The following is an 18,526-nucleotide window of genomic DNA, read 5'->3' on the forward strand; positions in this document are numbered from 1 at the left end:
AACAGATGAGAAGCAAATTAAAAGATGCATAACATCATCAGTCATTAGGAAAATGTAAATTAAAACCACAGTGAAATATTTCCAGATCGAATTATAATAGCAAAAATGAAACAAAAACTAAAACTAAAAGAACCCAGACAATATTATTAAGTGCTGATAAGGATACAGAGCAACTAGAACTTTTATGTATTACTCATACAAACACAAAATGGTAACAACCACTCAGGAAAATAATTTAGCAGTTTTATAAAGTTAACTATATACTTCCTATGCAATTCAGCAATTCCACTCTTAAGTATTTACCCAAGTGAAATAAAAACCTATGCTTCCATAAAAATGTGTATGTGAAAGTTTATATGGCTTTATTTGTAATCACCAAAAACTAAAAACCACCCAGATGTCCCTCAACTTGGGAATGAGTAACTATGGTACTTCCTTATAATGGAACATTACTCGGCCATAAACAGAATGAACTACTGATACATATAACAATATGATAAGTCTCAAACATATTATGCATAAGTGAAAAAAACCAGACTTAAGAGACTATAAAGTATATGATTTCATTTATATAAAATTCTAAAAAAGGCAAAATTACAGGAACAGAAACAGATCAGTGGGTACGATAGGGGCTTGGAATAGAGGAAGGGATTGACCACAAAAGGTACAGGAGAATTCTGATAGGTGATGGAACTGTTCTATATCTTGATTGTGGTGGTGACTGTATGATAGTAAATGTCTGCCAACACCAACAGAATGATATACTTGTTATGATATATTGTGTCCCTTCAAAATTCTTATGTTGAAGTCTAAGCCTCTTATACCTCAGAATGTGACCTTAACTTGAAGACAGAATCTTGACATATGTATTCAAGTTAAAGTGAGCCAACTAGGGAGGGCCCTAATCCGATATGACTGGTATCCATATAAAAAGGAGAAATTTGGAGGCAGATACACACAGACACAAGGAGATTAGCACATGAGAAGACCAGGGTGATGCCTTGAATAAGCCAATTAACTAGAAAGATTGAAAGCAAACCCCCAGGAGCTGGGTGAAAGGCATGTGACAGATTCTACAGCCCTCAGAAGGACCTAACACCGTCACCAACTAAATCTTGTATTTTCAGCCTCCAAAATCGTGTAACTTTCTGTTAAGTCACTCAGTTTGTGATACTTTGCTATGACAGCCCTAGCAAACTAATACAATATGTGAATTGTATGATATGTAAATTATATCTTCCTAAAAAATAGTTTGTTAGAATTTGGAGACAAATAAAAACATGCTCAGTATTATTAGTTAGCAAATTAAGAATGTGTATAAACTAAAAAAAATGATCGAAACTGTCTAATCGTATATATTGCTGTGATTACAAAGCCCTTAAATAACTATTATAATTTTTTAAACAAAAAAATATTTTTAGCAAAACAAATACTTGGAATTTAATAACACTGACATTCAACTTACCAAAAACTTGTAGGATATAGCTAACACAGTTATTGGAATTTTAAAATAAACGGTTATGTTTTTAAGAAGTTGAGACTCCTAGTTTCAGCTCTGATATATGGAGAACTTTTAATTCACCACTCCTTACAAGAAAAAAAGCTGAACAAACCGAAAACCAACAACTTTTCTTGGTGCCATCAGAGAAATTAGGTAGTAAGGTAAATCACCATAAGAAAATCTGTTGAGATAGGCAAACCCAGAGAGTCAGAGCCAAGATCCATTTACGTGAAGCTGAAGCCTCTAAAGTCATAAACTGGAAGGAACACTTGAATGGTAATTTTGATGAATTCATAGAGGCTGAGGGTGGGCTAGTATGAGACTAGGAAATTACTGAGGGCCAGAAACCAGGCCCCTCTAGCCTCCCTACCTCACCTAAACTACTAGAAGTTGAAGGAGGGGAGAAGCTAAGATACACTTTGAAGGTCCCAGCCTAGAGGCACAGGCCCACCGAAAGATTTAATCATAAGATTACAGAATGTTCCCCCTCTTCCCAATACCTCACCACCACACTAACAAGGCTCCAGTATAACAACAGTGGATTACAACGGAAAGAATTGTAAGACGCAAACTCTAAGGAGGAGTCTTTAGGGAAACTCAAAGGCAACAGGGGAGACAAGATAAGAAAAAACTAGAGGAATTTGAAGCCTCTGGCCCTTATAACTACAGCAAACATTAAACACAGCCCAATTTCTAGCAAGTTGAAGATAAAACCTCACTCTAATGTCCTATTTACCTCAATTCCTATTACCTGATATATTATGTCTGGTTTTCAACTAAAAATTACAAAGCATGCTAAAAGACATGAAAAAATACGGTATGAAAAGACAAAACTAGCATCAGAAATAGACTCAGATATGTCAGAGATCTTGAAATTATCAGACAGGGAAATTAAAACAGCTAAGATTAATATGCTAAGAAATCTAATGGAAAAGTATACAACATGAAATAACAGATTAATAATACAAGCAGAGATGGAAACTTTAAGAATAAAAAGTAGATGTTAAAAATAAAAACTCTAACAGAAATAAAGAATGCCTTTGATTGGTCATCTGCAGACTGGATCTGGAAAAGAATTGGGAACTTTGAAAAATGGCAACAGAGGCCAGGCGCGGTGGCTCACACCTGTAATCCCAGCACTTTGGGAGGCCGAGACGGGCGGATCCCGAGGTCAGGAGATCGAGACCATCCTGACTAACACGGTGAAACCCCGTCTCTACTAAAATACAAAAAATTAGCCGGGTGTGTAGTCCCACCTACTCGGGAGGCTGAGGCAGGAGAATGGCGTGAACCCAGGAGGCGGAGCTTGCAGTGAGCCGAGATCACGCCACTGCACTTCAGCATGGGCGACAGAGCGAGACGCATCTCGAAAAAAAAAAAAAGAAAAATGGCAACAGAAACTTCCTAGGCAAGGCACAGTGGTATGCACTTGTAGTCCCAGCTACTTGAAAGGCTGAGGCACAAGGATTATTTGAGTCCAGGAGGTCGAGTCCAGCCTGGCCAACATAGTGAAATCCCATCTCAAAATAAATAAATAAATAAATAAAAGAAACAAAGAAAAGAAAATAAACTTGGCAAAACGGACTGTTAAGAGAAAAAAGAATGCATAAAAACAACATCTATTAACTGTGGGACAATTTCAAAAGTTGTGGCAATTTCAAAAGGTGCCACTAGAATATCAGAAGAAAAAATGAGACAGAAGAAATACTTAAATAATGGCCCAGATTTTCCAAAATTAATGAAACATACCAAACCACAGATCCAAGAAGCTCAGAGAATACCAAACACGATAACTACCAAAGAATCTACACCTTCAACATATTATATCAAACTGTAGAAAAGCAAAGACAAAGACAAAATCCTTAAATCAGCCAAGAAAGGGAAAAAAACACCTTACCTAAAGAGAAGCAAAGATAATTACTACAGGGGAGTTTTCATCAGAAATCATGCAAATAAGAAAAGAGTGGAGTGAAATATTTAGTGTTGAAAGAAAAAAAATACCAACTTAGAATTCTATACCCTGAAATATTATCCTTCAGAAATGAAGGAGAAATACTTTTTCAGACAAACAAGAAACATTAAAAGATGGCTTTTTTGCAAGAAACGTTAAAAGACATTATTCACAGAAAAAATGATGTAGGTCAGAAACTAAGATCTACATAAAGAAAGCAAGAGGTGGAATTTGTTGCCAGTGGACCCATATTGCAAGAAATGTTAAAAGACATTATTCACAAAAAACAGGATGTAGGTCAGAAACTCAGATCTACATAAACAAAGGAAGAGGGCTGGGCCTGGTGGCTCAGGTCTGTAATCCCAGCTCTTTGGAAGGCTGAGGCAGGAGGATCACTCTGCTAAGCACTTCACCTTTAACTCATTTAATCCTGAGAACAACCCTTTGAGATAAATACTATTATTCTTCCTATTTTAGACTGAGACAACTAAGATACAGAGAGATTAATTTGGGCAGCCAGTAATCTGAAGCCAGGCAGCATGGCTTCGGCACTCCAGTCCCTTTTTCAAGGCCCATTGTAAATCCCTGAGCAGGCCCTGCTCCTCCCTTGCTGCAGCCTCCTTGTTCCTAATGCAGCACACTCCTTCAGTCCTTTCTCCACTAGCCCTCCATCCTCCCCACTCTCCCCACCAGGCTCTAGTTCTCGACTCACCAAAAACTTCCCCTAAAGGAAAAGCAGTCTGGCAGAGTAATCATTTTCCCAGCAGGACGAACCCAAGCAGCCTCATCTCTGCCCTCCGTATTCCATATCCCTCTAACTTGGAGAATCTGACTCACACCGTGTGACCCCCAAATGTCTTCCAGGATATAAATATAAAGATCACCCAGAAAGGGCTTAAAATGTATTTTTCAGCTGGGTTAGGTGGCTCATGCCTGTAATCCCAGCACTTTGGGAGGCCGAGGCAGTTGGATCACCTGAGGTCAGGAGTTCGAGACCAGCCTGGCCAACATGGTGAAACCCCATCTCTACTAAAAGTGCAAAATTAGTCGGGCATGGTGGCGCATGCCTGTAATCCCAGCTACTCGGGAGGCTGAGGCAGGAGAATCGCTTGAACACAGGAGGCAGAGGTTGTGGTGAGCAGAGATTGCACCATTCTCCAGCCTGCCCAACAGGTGCAAAACTCCGTCTCGAAGAAAAAAAAAAAAAAAGATACTATGCTCTCTCTCTGCCATGTGAAAATGCAGTGAGCAAGCCTAGAGGACAGCCCCCACCAGAACCTGCCCATGCTGGTACCCTGATATTCAGCCTTCAGACAGTGAGAAATAAATTTCTGTTGTTTAAGCCACCAGTCTGTGGTATTTTGTTATGACAGCTCCAGCAGACTAAGATAGTAGGTATTTTATATATTACCTTATTTAATTTCCTAATATCTGTATTTGTTCATAAACATTTAAACTTAGATTCAATTGTCTAATAACCAAAAAGCCACTGCTTTTGTCCCCACAATGTCTCCTCCTACAGAGACAAGGACTCTATAACTTGGCTCTGGTTCTGACTCATGGAAACTAAATATTTCCCTTGGATGAGTTATTAATCTCCTCTAAACCCAAGTTGACTCTTCTGACATAAAAAGATTGAAACAGGATTCTCTCTAAAGTGCTTTTGCTGCATACAAATTATTTAAAATTCATGAAAGAGATAAAAAGTACGGAGATTATTTACAACGCAAGATTTCACCTTCATGCTCCAAAAAAGGTATCCTTTAAACTATGATATAAATTGCAAAGCAGAACAAAGTCAGAATAAACTATCATTACTCTAGATCTCACCAAATCATTTAAGGTAGACAAAAGCTTCAAGAGTCATTACTGAATGTGCTGATGTGGTCACTGGACTCGGCCAGCCACTCACTTCAGTAGGATCTCCTGGGTCTAGAGAAATAGCAAATATTCAGGAGCTCATATATATCCTTGGCCTCACAAAAATGAAAAATTCTAACCCTCCTCATCCTTCTATAATTCTGAACTTAAACCAGCTGGAGGGCAACCCTAGTCACTACCTTTATATTACAAGCAAGTTCCAGCTGGTTCCATCAACAAAGATCCATTTACTGTTATATGGAACAATTTAATTTTCTACTAAAAACTGGATTTTTAACAACTATAAATGGCAAACATTACTTATTGCAGAAATCTGCAAAATGCAAAGACTAATTTTAATACAAATTAGTCTTTTTAGGCACTTTCTGCAAATATACAAACCACAAAAGAGACATTACACATTATTCAGCACCCCTGCTATACTAAGGGAACTTTGAATATACGAAAATGTAAGCCAAAGACTCTTTTCGGAAAACCTCCACATTAAAAAAAAAAAAAAGGAGGGTGGTTGCAAAGCAGTGTAAAAAGGGAAATAAGGTCCCTAGAAGGGAATATAATTACTATTTCCCATTAAAAGTAAAATATAAAGTAACATTAAAAGTAACTATAAAATAGTTAAGGCATAATTTGCATGTCACCATAACCTGCTGAAAGCTATTCTAAAATATTATTTCACACCATAGCATGATGCCAGGGATTTGTTTCCAAAGAATCTGGTGAACACAGCAATGGGGGATAAAATAGTTCATAAGCTGATAAATGTTGGAGAGAGGGAGTAGGAGGGGGTTCATTATCTTATTCTAACATCGTATATGTTTGAAATTGTCTCCATTAAAATACTTTAAAAATTACTAGACATTATTGATGAACAAATTTAATTTTCATATCCTAAAAGCAAAGAAAGATGAGTACCTTCCAATCTTCGAATTTTTGCTTTCACAGAAATAACAGTTTCAAAAGGTGAAACTCTCAGCTCAAAACATGTTCCAGTTAATGTTTCAATGAAGAGCTCCATGGTATCACAGAAATGAAGTCTGCAGTAAAATGGTCCCATGTTATCATCATTGAAGAATGGAGGCTCTTTTCTGTTATCCATTACTTTGACTTTTCTAGTTCTTCTAAAATATGTCGCAGGCAACTGTATTCCAGTTCTAGCCAAATCAGGTTTGAAGATTGGTAATATATATTGTTGTTCATGTTTTGAGTTTTGTACCTAAAAAAACAAGAATTTTTTTAACAAGCCTATCTGAAAGTTGGATTTGTCCATAAAGATTTTCCGTTAACTGTGGCCCATATCAATCTTCCAGACAGCCCCAGAATTCACTTTAGTGCTTTTAATTATGTCTAATCCTGAACTTTTCACATTTGTCTCTGAAATCACTCTCCCATCTAGACCATAAGATTAAGAATAGGCATATTTTTGATATTATAATGTAACTTACTAGAGCTCAGCACAGTTATATATATAGTACATGCTCAACAAATACTTTTGTTGTTAAGTGATATATAAGCCAAACTCAACAAACACATCAGTATATTTCTGTAAGGCTTTGAAAAATTTATTCATATCCTTTTCTAAAACATACAAATTATGCCTTCTATACCATATAAAGCATAACTTTACAACGATTGTACATTTGACTTTTTTTTTTTTTTTTGACAGAGTCTCGCTCTGTCGCCAGGCTGGTGTGCAGTGGCACAATCTCGGCTCACTGCAACCTCCGCCTCCCGGGTTCAAGCAATGCTCCTGCCTCAGCCTCCCAAGTAGCTGGGATTACAGGCACCCACCACCATGCCCAGCAGATTTTTGTATTTTTAGTAGAGACGGGGTTTCACCACGTTGGCCAGGATGGTCTCGATCTCTTCACCTTGTGATCCACCCGCCTCGGCCTCCCAAAGTGCTGGGATTACAGGCGTGAGCCACCATGCCTACTCCTGTTGTATATTTGAATCATACTGGATAAAAGGAATGCCAACCACCATAATAGTTGCTTAAAAATAGTACTCACTAGGCTGGGGGCTGTGGCTCATGCCTGTAATCCCAGCACTTTGGGAGGCCGAGATGGCAGATCATGATGAGGTCAGGAGATCGAGACCATCCTGGCTAACATGGTGAGACCCAATCTCTACTAAAAATACAAGAAAAAAATGACCTGGGCATGGCGGTGTGTGCCTGTAGTCCCAGCTACTTGGGAGGCTGAGGCAGGAGAATGGCGTGAACCCGGGAGGCAGAGCTTGCAGTGAGCCAAGATCGCGCCACAGCACCCCAGCCTGGGCAACAGAGCAAGACTCTGGTCTCAAAAACAAAAAAAAGTAGTACTCACTAAATCATCAATGGTTTCCAGAGGATATTATAAGATTCAGATGACATTAAAATTGGTAATAAGTATTAGACAATCTCTGCTCACATACATACAATGGCTAATAAGTATGAGTGGTAAGCCCAACAAATAGAAGTAGTAAACTAAATGACAAGTATAGAACTAGGAGCACAAAAATGATCAAATTGCTATTGCTATTAATCATGAAAACTCTATACAGGGGGGCCTTGAACTTAAACTAGGACAAATGATACACATCTTTCTGGTGAGGTGGGTAAACCTTTTTAAAAATAGCTTTATTGAGGGCCAGGCACAGTGGCTCACACCTGTAATCCCAGCACGTTGGGAGGCCGAGGTGGGCGGATCACCTGAGGTCAGGAGTTCGAGACCAGCCTGGCCAAAATGGCAAAACCCCATCTCTACCAAAAAATACAAAAATTAGCCAGGAATGGTGGTGCACACCTGTAGTCCCAGCTACTCGGGAGGCTGAGGCAGGAGAACCACTTGAGTCCAGGAGGCAGAGGTTGCAGTGAGCCAAGATTGCACCACTGCACTCCAACCTGGGTGACAGAGCAAGACTCCATCATTAAATAAGAAAAAAAAGCTTTATTGAAATATAATTCACATACCATAAAAGTCACTCATTTAAAGTCTAAAATTCAATGGTTTTTATTACATACACAGAGTTGTACAACCATCACATTTGCTTTAAAAAATTTTCATCACCTCTAAAAGGAACCCCATACCCTGTAACCAACACTCCCAAATTCCCCCAGTCCCCCACTCAACCCTAGGCAACCACTAATCTACTTTCTATCTCCAAATTGGTCTATTCTGGACATTTCACATAAATAGAATCATATATGATTTTTTTGTGACTGGCTTCTTTCACTTAGCATAATGTTTTCAAAGTTCATCATGTTCTAGGATATATCAGTATTTCACTCCTTTTTATTGCTGAATAATAGTCCCTTGTAGCAATATATCTCATGTTGTTTATCCATCCATCAGTTGATGAGCATTTGAGTCGTTTCCAATTTTGGGCTGTTACATATAATGCTAAGATGAACATTCAACTGCAAGTTCTTGTGTAAACATGTTTTCCTTTCTCTTTGAAGCAGCTTTGCTAGATAATGTGGTAACTCTTATGTTTGGCAATTTGTGGAACTACCAAACTGTTTTCTAAATGGTATGGATCATTTTATAGTCCTATCAACAATGAATGAGGGTGCCAATTTCTCCACATCCTTGCCAATACTTGTTTCTGTCCTTTTGATTAAAGCTATCCTAGTGGGTGTGAAGTAGTACTCACTGTGGTTGACTTCCATTTCTTTAAAAACTAATGATATTGCGCATCTTTTTTATGTGATTATTGGCCATTTGCACACATTCTTTGGAGAAATGCCTATTCATATATTTTGTCTATTTTTTAATTGGATTTTTTATTGAGTTGTATGAGTTTTTGTATTACATATTCTAGATAAAAACACTTAACAGATATATGAATGGCAAATATTTTCTCTCATTTTGTGGGTTGTCTTTTGATAGTATCTTTTGAAACACAAAAGTTTTTAATTTTGTTAAACTCTAATTTGGCTATTTTTCTTTTATCATACTTAAAAAGCTTGGCTTAACCCAAGGTAATAAAGATTGACTTATATATGTTTCTAAAAATTGTAGTTTTAGCTCTTATATTTAGGTGTACTGTCCAATTTCAATTTAGTTTTGTGTATGGTGTGAGGTAGGGTCTAACTTTATTCTTTTGCATGTGGATAACCAGTTGTTCCAGTATCATTTGTCAGAATTACCATTCATTCCCAATTGAATTGTCTCAGATCCTTGTTGAAAACCAATTTATTGTAAATGTGAAGGTTTATTTCCAGACTCTTTATTCTGTTGACCTACCTATGCCAGTACCACCATATCTTAATTAATGTAGCTTTGTAGTAAGTTCTGAAATCAGGAAGTGTGAGGCCTCCAATTTGTTCTTTTTAGATTGTTGGCTATTCTGAACTCCTTGAATTGCCATATGAATTTTAAGTATGCCCATTTTGCAAAAATGTCAGCTGGGATTTTGACAGGGATTGTATTAAGTCTGTAGATTTGGAGAGTATTGCAATCTTAATACTAAGTCTTCTAATCCATAAATACATACTATTTTTCAGTTTATATCTAATTTATTTCAATGTTTTATAATTTTTAAAGCACAAGTTTTGTTCTCTTTTATTAAATTTATTCCTAAGTATTTTATTCCTTTAAATGCTATTACAAATGGAATCACTGTCTTATTTACAGATTGCTCATTGCTGGTTTATAGAAACACAACCGATTTTAATATCTTGATCTTGTACACTGCAACTGTGCTGAACTGTTTATTTCATTCATTTAGTTATTTAAATCTTCCTAAATGCTCTCTATAAAAGCTCTATATACAAGATCATGTCATTTACAAATAGAGTTTTACTTCTCCCTTTCTAATCTATATGCTCTTTTCTTTCTTTCTTTTTTTTTTTTTTTTTTTGGAGGGGGTGAAAGTCCCACTCCGTTGCCCGGGCTGAAGTGAAATGGCACGATCTCCGCTCATTGTAACCTCCGCCTCCCGAGTTCAAGCGATTCGCCTGTCTCAGCTTCCCAAATAGCTGGGATTACAGGCACCTGCCACCACACCAGGCAAATTTTTGTATTTTTAGTAGAGACGAGGTTTCACCAAGTTGGCCAGGCTGGTCTCGAACTGCTGACCTCAGGTGACCCACCCACCCTAGCCTCCCAAAGAGCTGGGATTACAGGCCTGAGCCACTGCACTGGGCTTATTTCCCTTTCTTGCCTAATTGCCCTGCTCTGGAACCTTCAGTACAAGATTGAATAAAAGTGGTGAGACTGGACATCCTTGTCTAATTCTTGATTGTAGAAGGAAACCATTGAGTCTTTAGGTATAATGTTAACCGTGGAGTTTTCATAGATTACCAATATAAGGTTGATGAGCTTCCCTTCTATTCCTGCTTTAGGTGGGTTTTCTTTTTAATCATGAAGGGGTGCGAATTTTGTCAAACGCTTTTTTCATTGTCTACTGAAATAATCATTTGGTTTTCTTTACTTTTTTATTCACATATTACATTACTTTTTATGTGTCAAATCAATCTTGCATTACTGGGGTAAATCCCATTTGTACCTGGTATGTAATCCTTTACATATGTTGATGGATTTGATCTGAAAATATTTCCTCAGGATTTCTGTGTCTATAATCACAAGAGATGATGATCTGTAGTTTTCATTATGTCTGTCAGGATTTGGTGTCAGGGTAATATTGGCCTTATAGGATGAGTTGGGAAGTGATTTCCAACATGGGTAAATTTTTTAATGTATTTCAGGATAAGTAAAGTCTCAGAGTGGGAGAAGGATATCAGTGAGTAAATCTAGGTAAACAAAAAGTGAACACTGTGAAAGTACAAGAGTCATAGAAATGTGTCATACATACATTTTTTGCGTTTTTTTTCTACCAAAGGATATGAGATATCACTGAACTCAGTACAATTTTCATATAAGCATGTTTAAAGAAGCAGTTATTTTTAAAGATTGTGGTTTGGTTAATAATCTCCACTCCATAAGCATGATATTCCAGAGGCATCTGAAATCTGTATATGCCACAAATACAACATACTCAAAACTTATATTTTTCCCACAAACCTCCTGCTTTCCTGTAGTCCCCATTTTGGTAAAGAGTACCACCTTTCATACTGTCACTCAAAATGATCTGTCAATCATTTTGGATTTTCTCCCAACCCCATGATACCTAGAGAGGACCAATTCTAAACAATATGACTTCTTTATATTGTTCTTTTTTTTTGAGATAGAGTCTCCCTCTGCCGCCCAGGGTGAAGTGCAGTGGTGTGATCTCAGCTCACTGCAACCTCCACCTCCTGGGTTCAAGTGATTCTCCTGCCTCAGCCTCCCAAGTAGCTGGGACTACAGGCCCACACCAACAAGCCAAGCTAATTTTTGTATTTTTAGTAGAGACCGGATTTCACCATATTGGCCAGGCTGGTCTTGAACTCCTGACCTCGTGATCCACTGCCTCCCAAAGTGCTGGGATTACAGGCGTGGGCCACTGCACCAGGCCAACTTTTTTTTTTTTTTTTTGCTCTGTCACCCAGGCGTGAGCCACCACGCCCGGCCCCTAGGTTCTTTTAAACCAGATCTCATGTGAAATCAGAGTGAGAACTCATTCATTACCACAAGGACAGCACCAAGACATATATGAGGATCCACCTTCATAATCCCAAACACCTCCCACTAGGCCCACCTCCAACGCTGGGGGTCACATTTCAACATGAGATTTGTAGGGGACAAAACATCCAAGACATATCATGCTCCAAAAGTTTGTTTAGAGGGATGTTGGCTTCTCACGGGAATCCCATTCTGATTCACTCCAAATGAAGTCCACCAATGTTTTTCCAACTCATAACATGCATGCACACACAGGAATCTGCTATAATGTAAGTTTTTATAACACTAATAGGAAATACAATTAATTAATTTGGGAATCTGAATTGCATTTTACAGACTGCTAATGATCCTAAAAGAGATGGAGTTACAGAAAAGAAAGTTATTGCTTATAGCACAGCTTTTTTTTTTTTTTTTTTTTTTTTTTTTAGATGGAGTCTGGCTCTGTCGCCAGGCTGGAGTGCAGTGGCACGATCTCGGCTCACTGCAACCTCCACATCCCAGGTTCAAGTGATTCTCCTGCCTCAGCCTCCTGAGTAGCTGGGACTACAGGCACATATCACCACACCCAGCTAATTTTTGTACTTTTAGTAGAGACAGGGTTTCTCCACGTTGGCCAGGACGGTCTTGATCTCTTGACCTCGTGATCCGCCCGCGTTGGCCTCCCAAAGTGCTAGGATTACAGGCGTAAGCCACCACGCCTCGCCTGCACAGCTCTTTTGAGTATTGTTACACCATATTTCAAAATGATGGGTAATAAATAGGGTAATACAAGATACCACGCTAATAATACTGCTGGTGATAGTGGTACAGGGGTCATTGCTCTTAAATAAAAGCTAAATTTAAAAGCTGCATTGCTTATATATGACTTTGTATGGAGCTCTCTAACCTTAACTCCCTTTCTTTCACTCATTTAAGCAACTGCTTTTATAATTTTGGATAACATGAATTCTTAAAAACATATTTATGCTATATCAAATAAGAGTGTACTAACTATAGAGTTGCCAGTGTGTGTATCCCCGAAGCCAGCAGTACTCCTACTTGCATAGGTGCAGCTCTAGCAACAGAAGTCAGGTGTCAGGACTGCAAAATGAACATGACAGAAATAAAGACATGAGTGACTATGACTGCCCAAGGAATTAGGAGTGTTTCTTTCACCACAGTGTTCTTCCATACTGAGACCCTGAAAATAATAGGCTGGGGGAGGGTAGAAGATAACAGATTTGGAAGTCCTTCACCTATAATGAGAATGGATAATGCAGCTATATGCCAGAAGAAAAAGAACAACCCCGTTCAGCATTAATTGTGCTGGAACTTCCACCGTAAGTCTGGGTCCAGTCAGCGGGGTAATTTCCAATATCCCAAAAGAACCAAGGTTGATAACCAAAAGCGAAAATGTTTCCCTCTAGAAGATAGTTATGCTTCTCCTCAGGAGTAGAAACCACTGTAGCAGAGGACAAAATGAGGCCATGAAATCTGGTTAAGCCAGACTGGATGCCTAGAGGGTAGCTGAGGAGCAAATGGAAGCTGCAGCAGGACAAAGACCCAGCCAGTACTAAAAGCTGGGTCCATGAACAGCTTCTTGAAATGGTGTGTGGTCATGCTTAGCTGAGTATACTGTGGGACTCATGATCTTGGAAAATGAGGGGGCAATGAAGACTTCAAGATTGGATGGAAAAACAGCTAAAAAAACAAAACAGAAGGGGAAGAGGAAACAAAGAAAACAGAAAAAAAGCTGACCACAGTGGCTCATGCCTATAATCCCAGCAATTCAGGAGGCCAAGGTAGGAGAATCACTTGAGGTAAGAAGGTTGAGACCAGCCTGGGCAACATAGCGAGACCCTTGTCTCTACAAAATTAAAAAAAAAAAAATTAGCTGGGCATGATGGCACACACACCTGTAGTCCCAGCCATTCAGGAGGCTAAGGTAGGAGGATCACTGGAGCCCTGGAGCTCCAAGCTGCAGCAAGCTATGATTATGCCACTGCACTCCAGCCTGGGCAACACAGCCAGACCCTGTCTCAAAAAAAAAAAAAAATGGGGGCAGGTAGAGAAAAAAGTACTTCCAGAATTTTTACAACTAAAATACATATCTAGCTATTAAGAGTAATGACACCAAAAAGATTTCTAAATCAATTCCTGGTTCATTCCAAGATGGCCGAACAGAACAGCTCCGGTCTGCAGCTCCCAGCGTGATTGATGCAGAAGACAGGTGATTTCTGCATTTCCAACTGAGGTACCTGGTTCATCTCATTGGGTCTGGTTGGACAGTGGGCACAGCCCACGGAGGGCGAGCCAAAGCAGGGTGTGGCGTCCCCTCACCTGGGAAGCGCAACAGGTCGGGGGATTTCCCTTTCCTAGCCAAGGGAAGCCGTGACAGGCGGTACCTGGAAAAACGCAATACTCCTGCTCAAATACTGTGCTTTTCCCACAGTCTTAGCAACCAGCAGACCAGGGGATTACATCCTGTGCCTGGCTCAGCGGGTCCCATGCCCATGGAGCCTTGCTCACTGCTAGCACAGCAGTCTGAGATTGACCTGTGAGGCAGCAGCCCAGCAGGGAGAGGGGTGTCCACCATTGCTGAGGCTTGAGTAGGTAAACAAAGCGGCTCGGAAGCAGGAACTGGGCAGAGCCCACCGCAGCGCTACAAGGCTTGCTGCCTCTATAGACTCCACCTCTGAGGGTAGGGCATAGCTGACCAAAAGGCAGCAGAAACTTCTGCAGACTTAAACGTTCCTGACAGCTCTGAAGAGAGCAGTGGTTCTCCCAACACGGTGTTTGAGCTCTGAGAACGGACAGACTGCCTCCTCAAGAGGCTCCCTGACCCCCATGTAGCCTAACTGGGAGACACCTCCCAGTAGGGGCTGACTGACACCTCATACAGGCGGGTGCCCCACTGGGACAAAGCTTCCAGAGGAAGGATCAGACAGCAATATTTGCTGTTCTGCAATATTTGCTGTTCTGCAACCTCCACTGGTGATACCCAGGCAAACACGGTCTGGAGTGGAAATCCAGCAAACTCCAACAGACCTGCAGCTGAGGGAACTGACTGTTAGAAGGAAAACTAACAAACAGAAAGGAATAACATCAACATCAACAAAAAGGACATCCACACCAAAACCCCATCTGCAGGTCACCAACATCAAAGACCAAAGGTAGGTAAAACCACAAAGATGGGGAGAAACCAGAGCAGAAAAGCTGAAAATTCTAAAAACCAGAGCATCTCATCTCCTCCAAAGGATCGCAGCTCCTCGCCAGCAACGGCACAAAGGTGGATAGAGAATGACTTTGATGAGTTGACAGAAGTCAGCTTCAGAAGGCCAGTAATAACAAACTTCTCTAAGCTAAAGGAGGATGTCCGAACCCAATGCAAGGAAGCTAAAAACCTTTAAAAAAGATTAGACGAGTGGCTAATTAGAATAAACAGTGTAGAGAAGATCTTAAATGACCTGATGGAGCTGAAAACCATGGCAGGAGAACTACGCGACACATGCACAAGCTTCAGTAGCCAATTCGATCAAGTGGAAGAAAGGGTATCAGTGATTGAAGATCACATTAATGAAATAAAGCAAGAAGAGAAGTTTAGAATAAAAAGAAATGAACAAACCCTCCAACAAATATGGGACTATGTGAAAAGACCAAATCTACGTCTGATTGGTGTACCTGAAAGTGACGGGGAGAATGAAACAAGTTGGAAAACACTCTGCAGGATATTATCCAGGAGAACTTCCCCAACCTAGCAAGGCAGGCCAACATTCAGATTCAGGAAATACAGAGAACACCACAAAGATACTCCTCAAGAAGAGCAACCCCAAGACACATAATTGTCAGATTCACCAAGGTTGAAATGAAGGAAAAAATATTAAGGGCAGCCAGAGAGAAAAGTCGGGTTACCCACAAAGGGAAGCCCATCAGACTAACAGTGGATCTCTCGGCAGAAACTCTACAAGCTAGAAGAGAGTGGGGGCCAATATTCAACATTCTTAAAGAAAAGAATTTTCAACCCAGAATTTCACATCCAGCCAAACTAAGCTTCGTAAGTGAAGGAGAAATAAAATCCTTTACAGACAAGCAAATGCTGAGAGATTTTGTCACCACCAGGCCTGCCTTACAAGAGCTCCTGAAGGAAACACTAAACATGGAAAGGAACAACCAGTACCAGCCACTGCAAAAACATGCCAAATGGTAAAGACCATTGATGCTGTGAAGAAACTGCAACAATTAATGGGCAAAATAACCAGCTAACATCATAAAGACAGGATCAAATTCACACATAACAATATTAACCTTACATGTAAATGGGCTAAATGCCCCAATTAAAAGACATTTTAATGTCTGGCAAATTGGATAAAGAGTCAAGACCCATCAGTGTGCTGTATTCCGGAAACCCATCTCACATGCAAAGACACACATAGGCTCAAAATAAAGGGATGAAGGAAGATCTACCAAGCATATGGAAAGCAAAAAAAAGGCAGGGGTTGCAGTCCTAGTCTCTGATAAAACAGACTTTAAACCAACAAAGATCCAAAGAGACAAAGAAGGCCATCACATAATGGTAAAGGGATCACTTTAACAAGAAGAGCTAACTATCCTAACTATATGCACCCAATACAAGAGCACCCAGATTCATAAAGCAAGTCCTTAGAGACCTACAAAGAGACTTAGACTCCTACACAATAATAATGGGAGACTTTAACACCCCACTGTTAGTGTTAGACAGATCAATAAGACAGAAGGTTAACAAGGATATCCAGGACTTGAACTCAGCTCTGCACCAAGCAGACCTAACAGACATCTACAGAACTCTCCACCTCAAATCAACAGCATATACATTCTTCTCAGCACCACATCGCACTTATTCCAAAGTTGACCACATAGCTGGAAGTAAAGCACTCCTTAGCAAATGTAAAACAACAGAAATCACAACAAACTGTCTCTCAGACCACAGTGCAATCAAATTAGAACTCAGGATTAAGAAACTCACTCAAAACTGCACAACTACATGGAAACTGAACAACCTGCTCCTGAATGACTACTGGGTAAATAACGAAATGAAGGCAGAAATAAAGATGTTCTTTGAAACCAATGAGAACGAAGACACAACGCACCAGAATCTCTGGGACACATTTAAAGCAGTGTGTACAGGGAAATTCATAGCACTAAATGCCCGCAAGAGAAAGCAGGAAAGATCTAAAATTGACACCCTAAAATCACAATTAAAAGAACTAGAGAAGCAAGAGCAAACAAATTCAAAAGCTAGCAGGAGGCAAGAAATAACTAAGATCAGAGCAGAACTGAAGGCAATAGAGACACAAAAATCCCTTCAAAAAAATCAATGAATCTGACAGCTGGTTTTTTGAAAAGATCAACAAAATTGATAGATTGTTAGTAAGACTAATAAGAAAAGAGAGAAGAATCAAATAGACGCAATAAAAAAAGATAAAGGGGATATCACCAGCGATCCCACAGAAATACAAACTACCATCAGAGAATACCATAAACACCTCTACACAAATAAACTAGAAAATCTAGAAGAAATTGATAAATTCCTGGACACATATACCTTCCCAGGACTAAACCAGGAAGAAGTGGAATCTCTGAAGAAACCAATAACAGGCTCTGAAATTGAGGCAATAATTAATAGCCTACCAACAAAAAAAGTCCAGGTCCAGATGGATTCACAGCCAAATTCTACCAGGGGTACAAAGAGGAACTGGTACCATTCCTTCTGAAACTATTCCAATCAATAGAAAAAGAGGGAATCCTCCCTAACTCATTTTATGAGGCCAGCATCATCCTGATACCAAAGCCGGGCAGAGACACAACAAAAAAAGAGAATTTTAGACCAATATCCCTGATGAACATCTATGCGAAAATCCTCAATAAAATACTGGCACACCGAATCCAGCAGCACATCAAAAAGCTTATCCACTATGATCAAGTCGGCCTCATCCCTGGGATGCAAGGCTGGTTCAATACAGGCAAATCAATAAATATAATCCATCACATAAACAGAGCCAATGACAAAAACCACATGATTATCTTAATAGATGCAGAAAAGGCCTCTGACAAAATCCAACAGCTCTTCATGCTAAAAACTCTTAATAAACTAGGTACTGATGGAACGTATCTCAAAATAATAAGAGCTATTTATGACAAACTCACAGCCAATATCATAGTGAATGGGCAAAAACTGGAAGCATTCCCTTTGAAAACCGGCACAAGACAGGGATGCCCTCTCTCACCACTCCTATTTAACATAGTGTTGGAAGTTCTGGCCAGGGCAATCAGGCAGGAGACAGAAATAAAGGATATTCAATTAGGAAAACAGGAAGTCAAATTGTCCCTGTTTGCAGATGACATGATTATACATTTAGAAAACCCCATCGTCCCAACCCAAAATCTCCTTAAGCTGATAAACAACTTAAGCAAAGTCTCAGGGTACAAAATCAATGTGCAAAAATCACAACTATCTGATTTTTTTTTTTTTTTTGAGACGGAGTTTCACTTTTGTTGCCCAGGCTGGAGTGCAATGGTGTGATCTTGGCTCACCACAACCTCCGCCTCCCAGGTTCAAGTGATTCTCCTGCCTCAGCCTCCCTAGTAGCTGGGATTACAGGCATGTGCCACCACGCCCGGCTAATTTTTTTG

At 39.7% G+C, this 18,526-nt stretch overlaps 1 protein-coding gene across 7 annotated transcripts in view; it reads right to left on the minus strand.

Annotated features, from left to right (window-relative positions):
- Positions 1 to 18,526, minus strand: part of ZFAND4 (zinc finger AN1-type containing 4) — a 60,885-nt gene that overhangs the window by 39,935 nt on the left and 2,424 nt on the right. For 4 of the 7 annotated variants that reach the window (XM_003816759.4, XM_034930394.3, XM_003816758.5 and 1 more), the window contains exon 2: positions 6,246 to 6,546. The exons of 2 other annotated variants lie outside the window; for them this stretch is intronic. In XM_003816759.4, coding sequence (XP_003816807.2) covers positions 6,246 to 6,429 — 184 coding nt within the window. In that variant the 5' untranslated portion in view covers positions 6,430 to 6,546. Of the gene's footprint in view, positions 1 to 6,245; positions 6,547 to 18,526 lie in introns of those variants that run through there. One more of the 7 variants, XM_034930400.2, reaches the window with a different exon arrangement.

The sequence above is a fragment of the Pan paniscus genome, chromosome 8 (genome assembly GCF_029289425.2).
Source record: "Pan paniscus chromosome 8, NHGRI_mPanPan1-v2.0_pri, whole genome shotgun sequence".
Taxonomy (NCBI): Eukaryota; Metazoa; Chordata; class Mammalia; order Primates; family Hominidae; genus Pan; species Pan paniscus.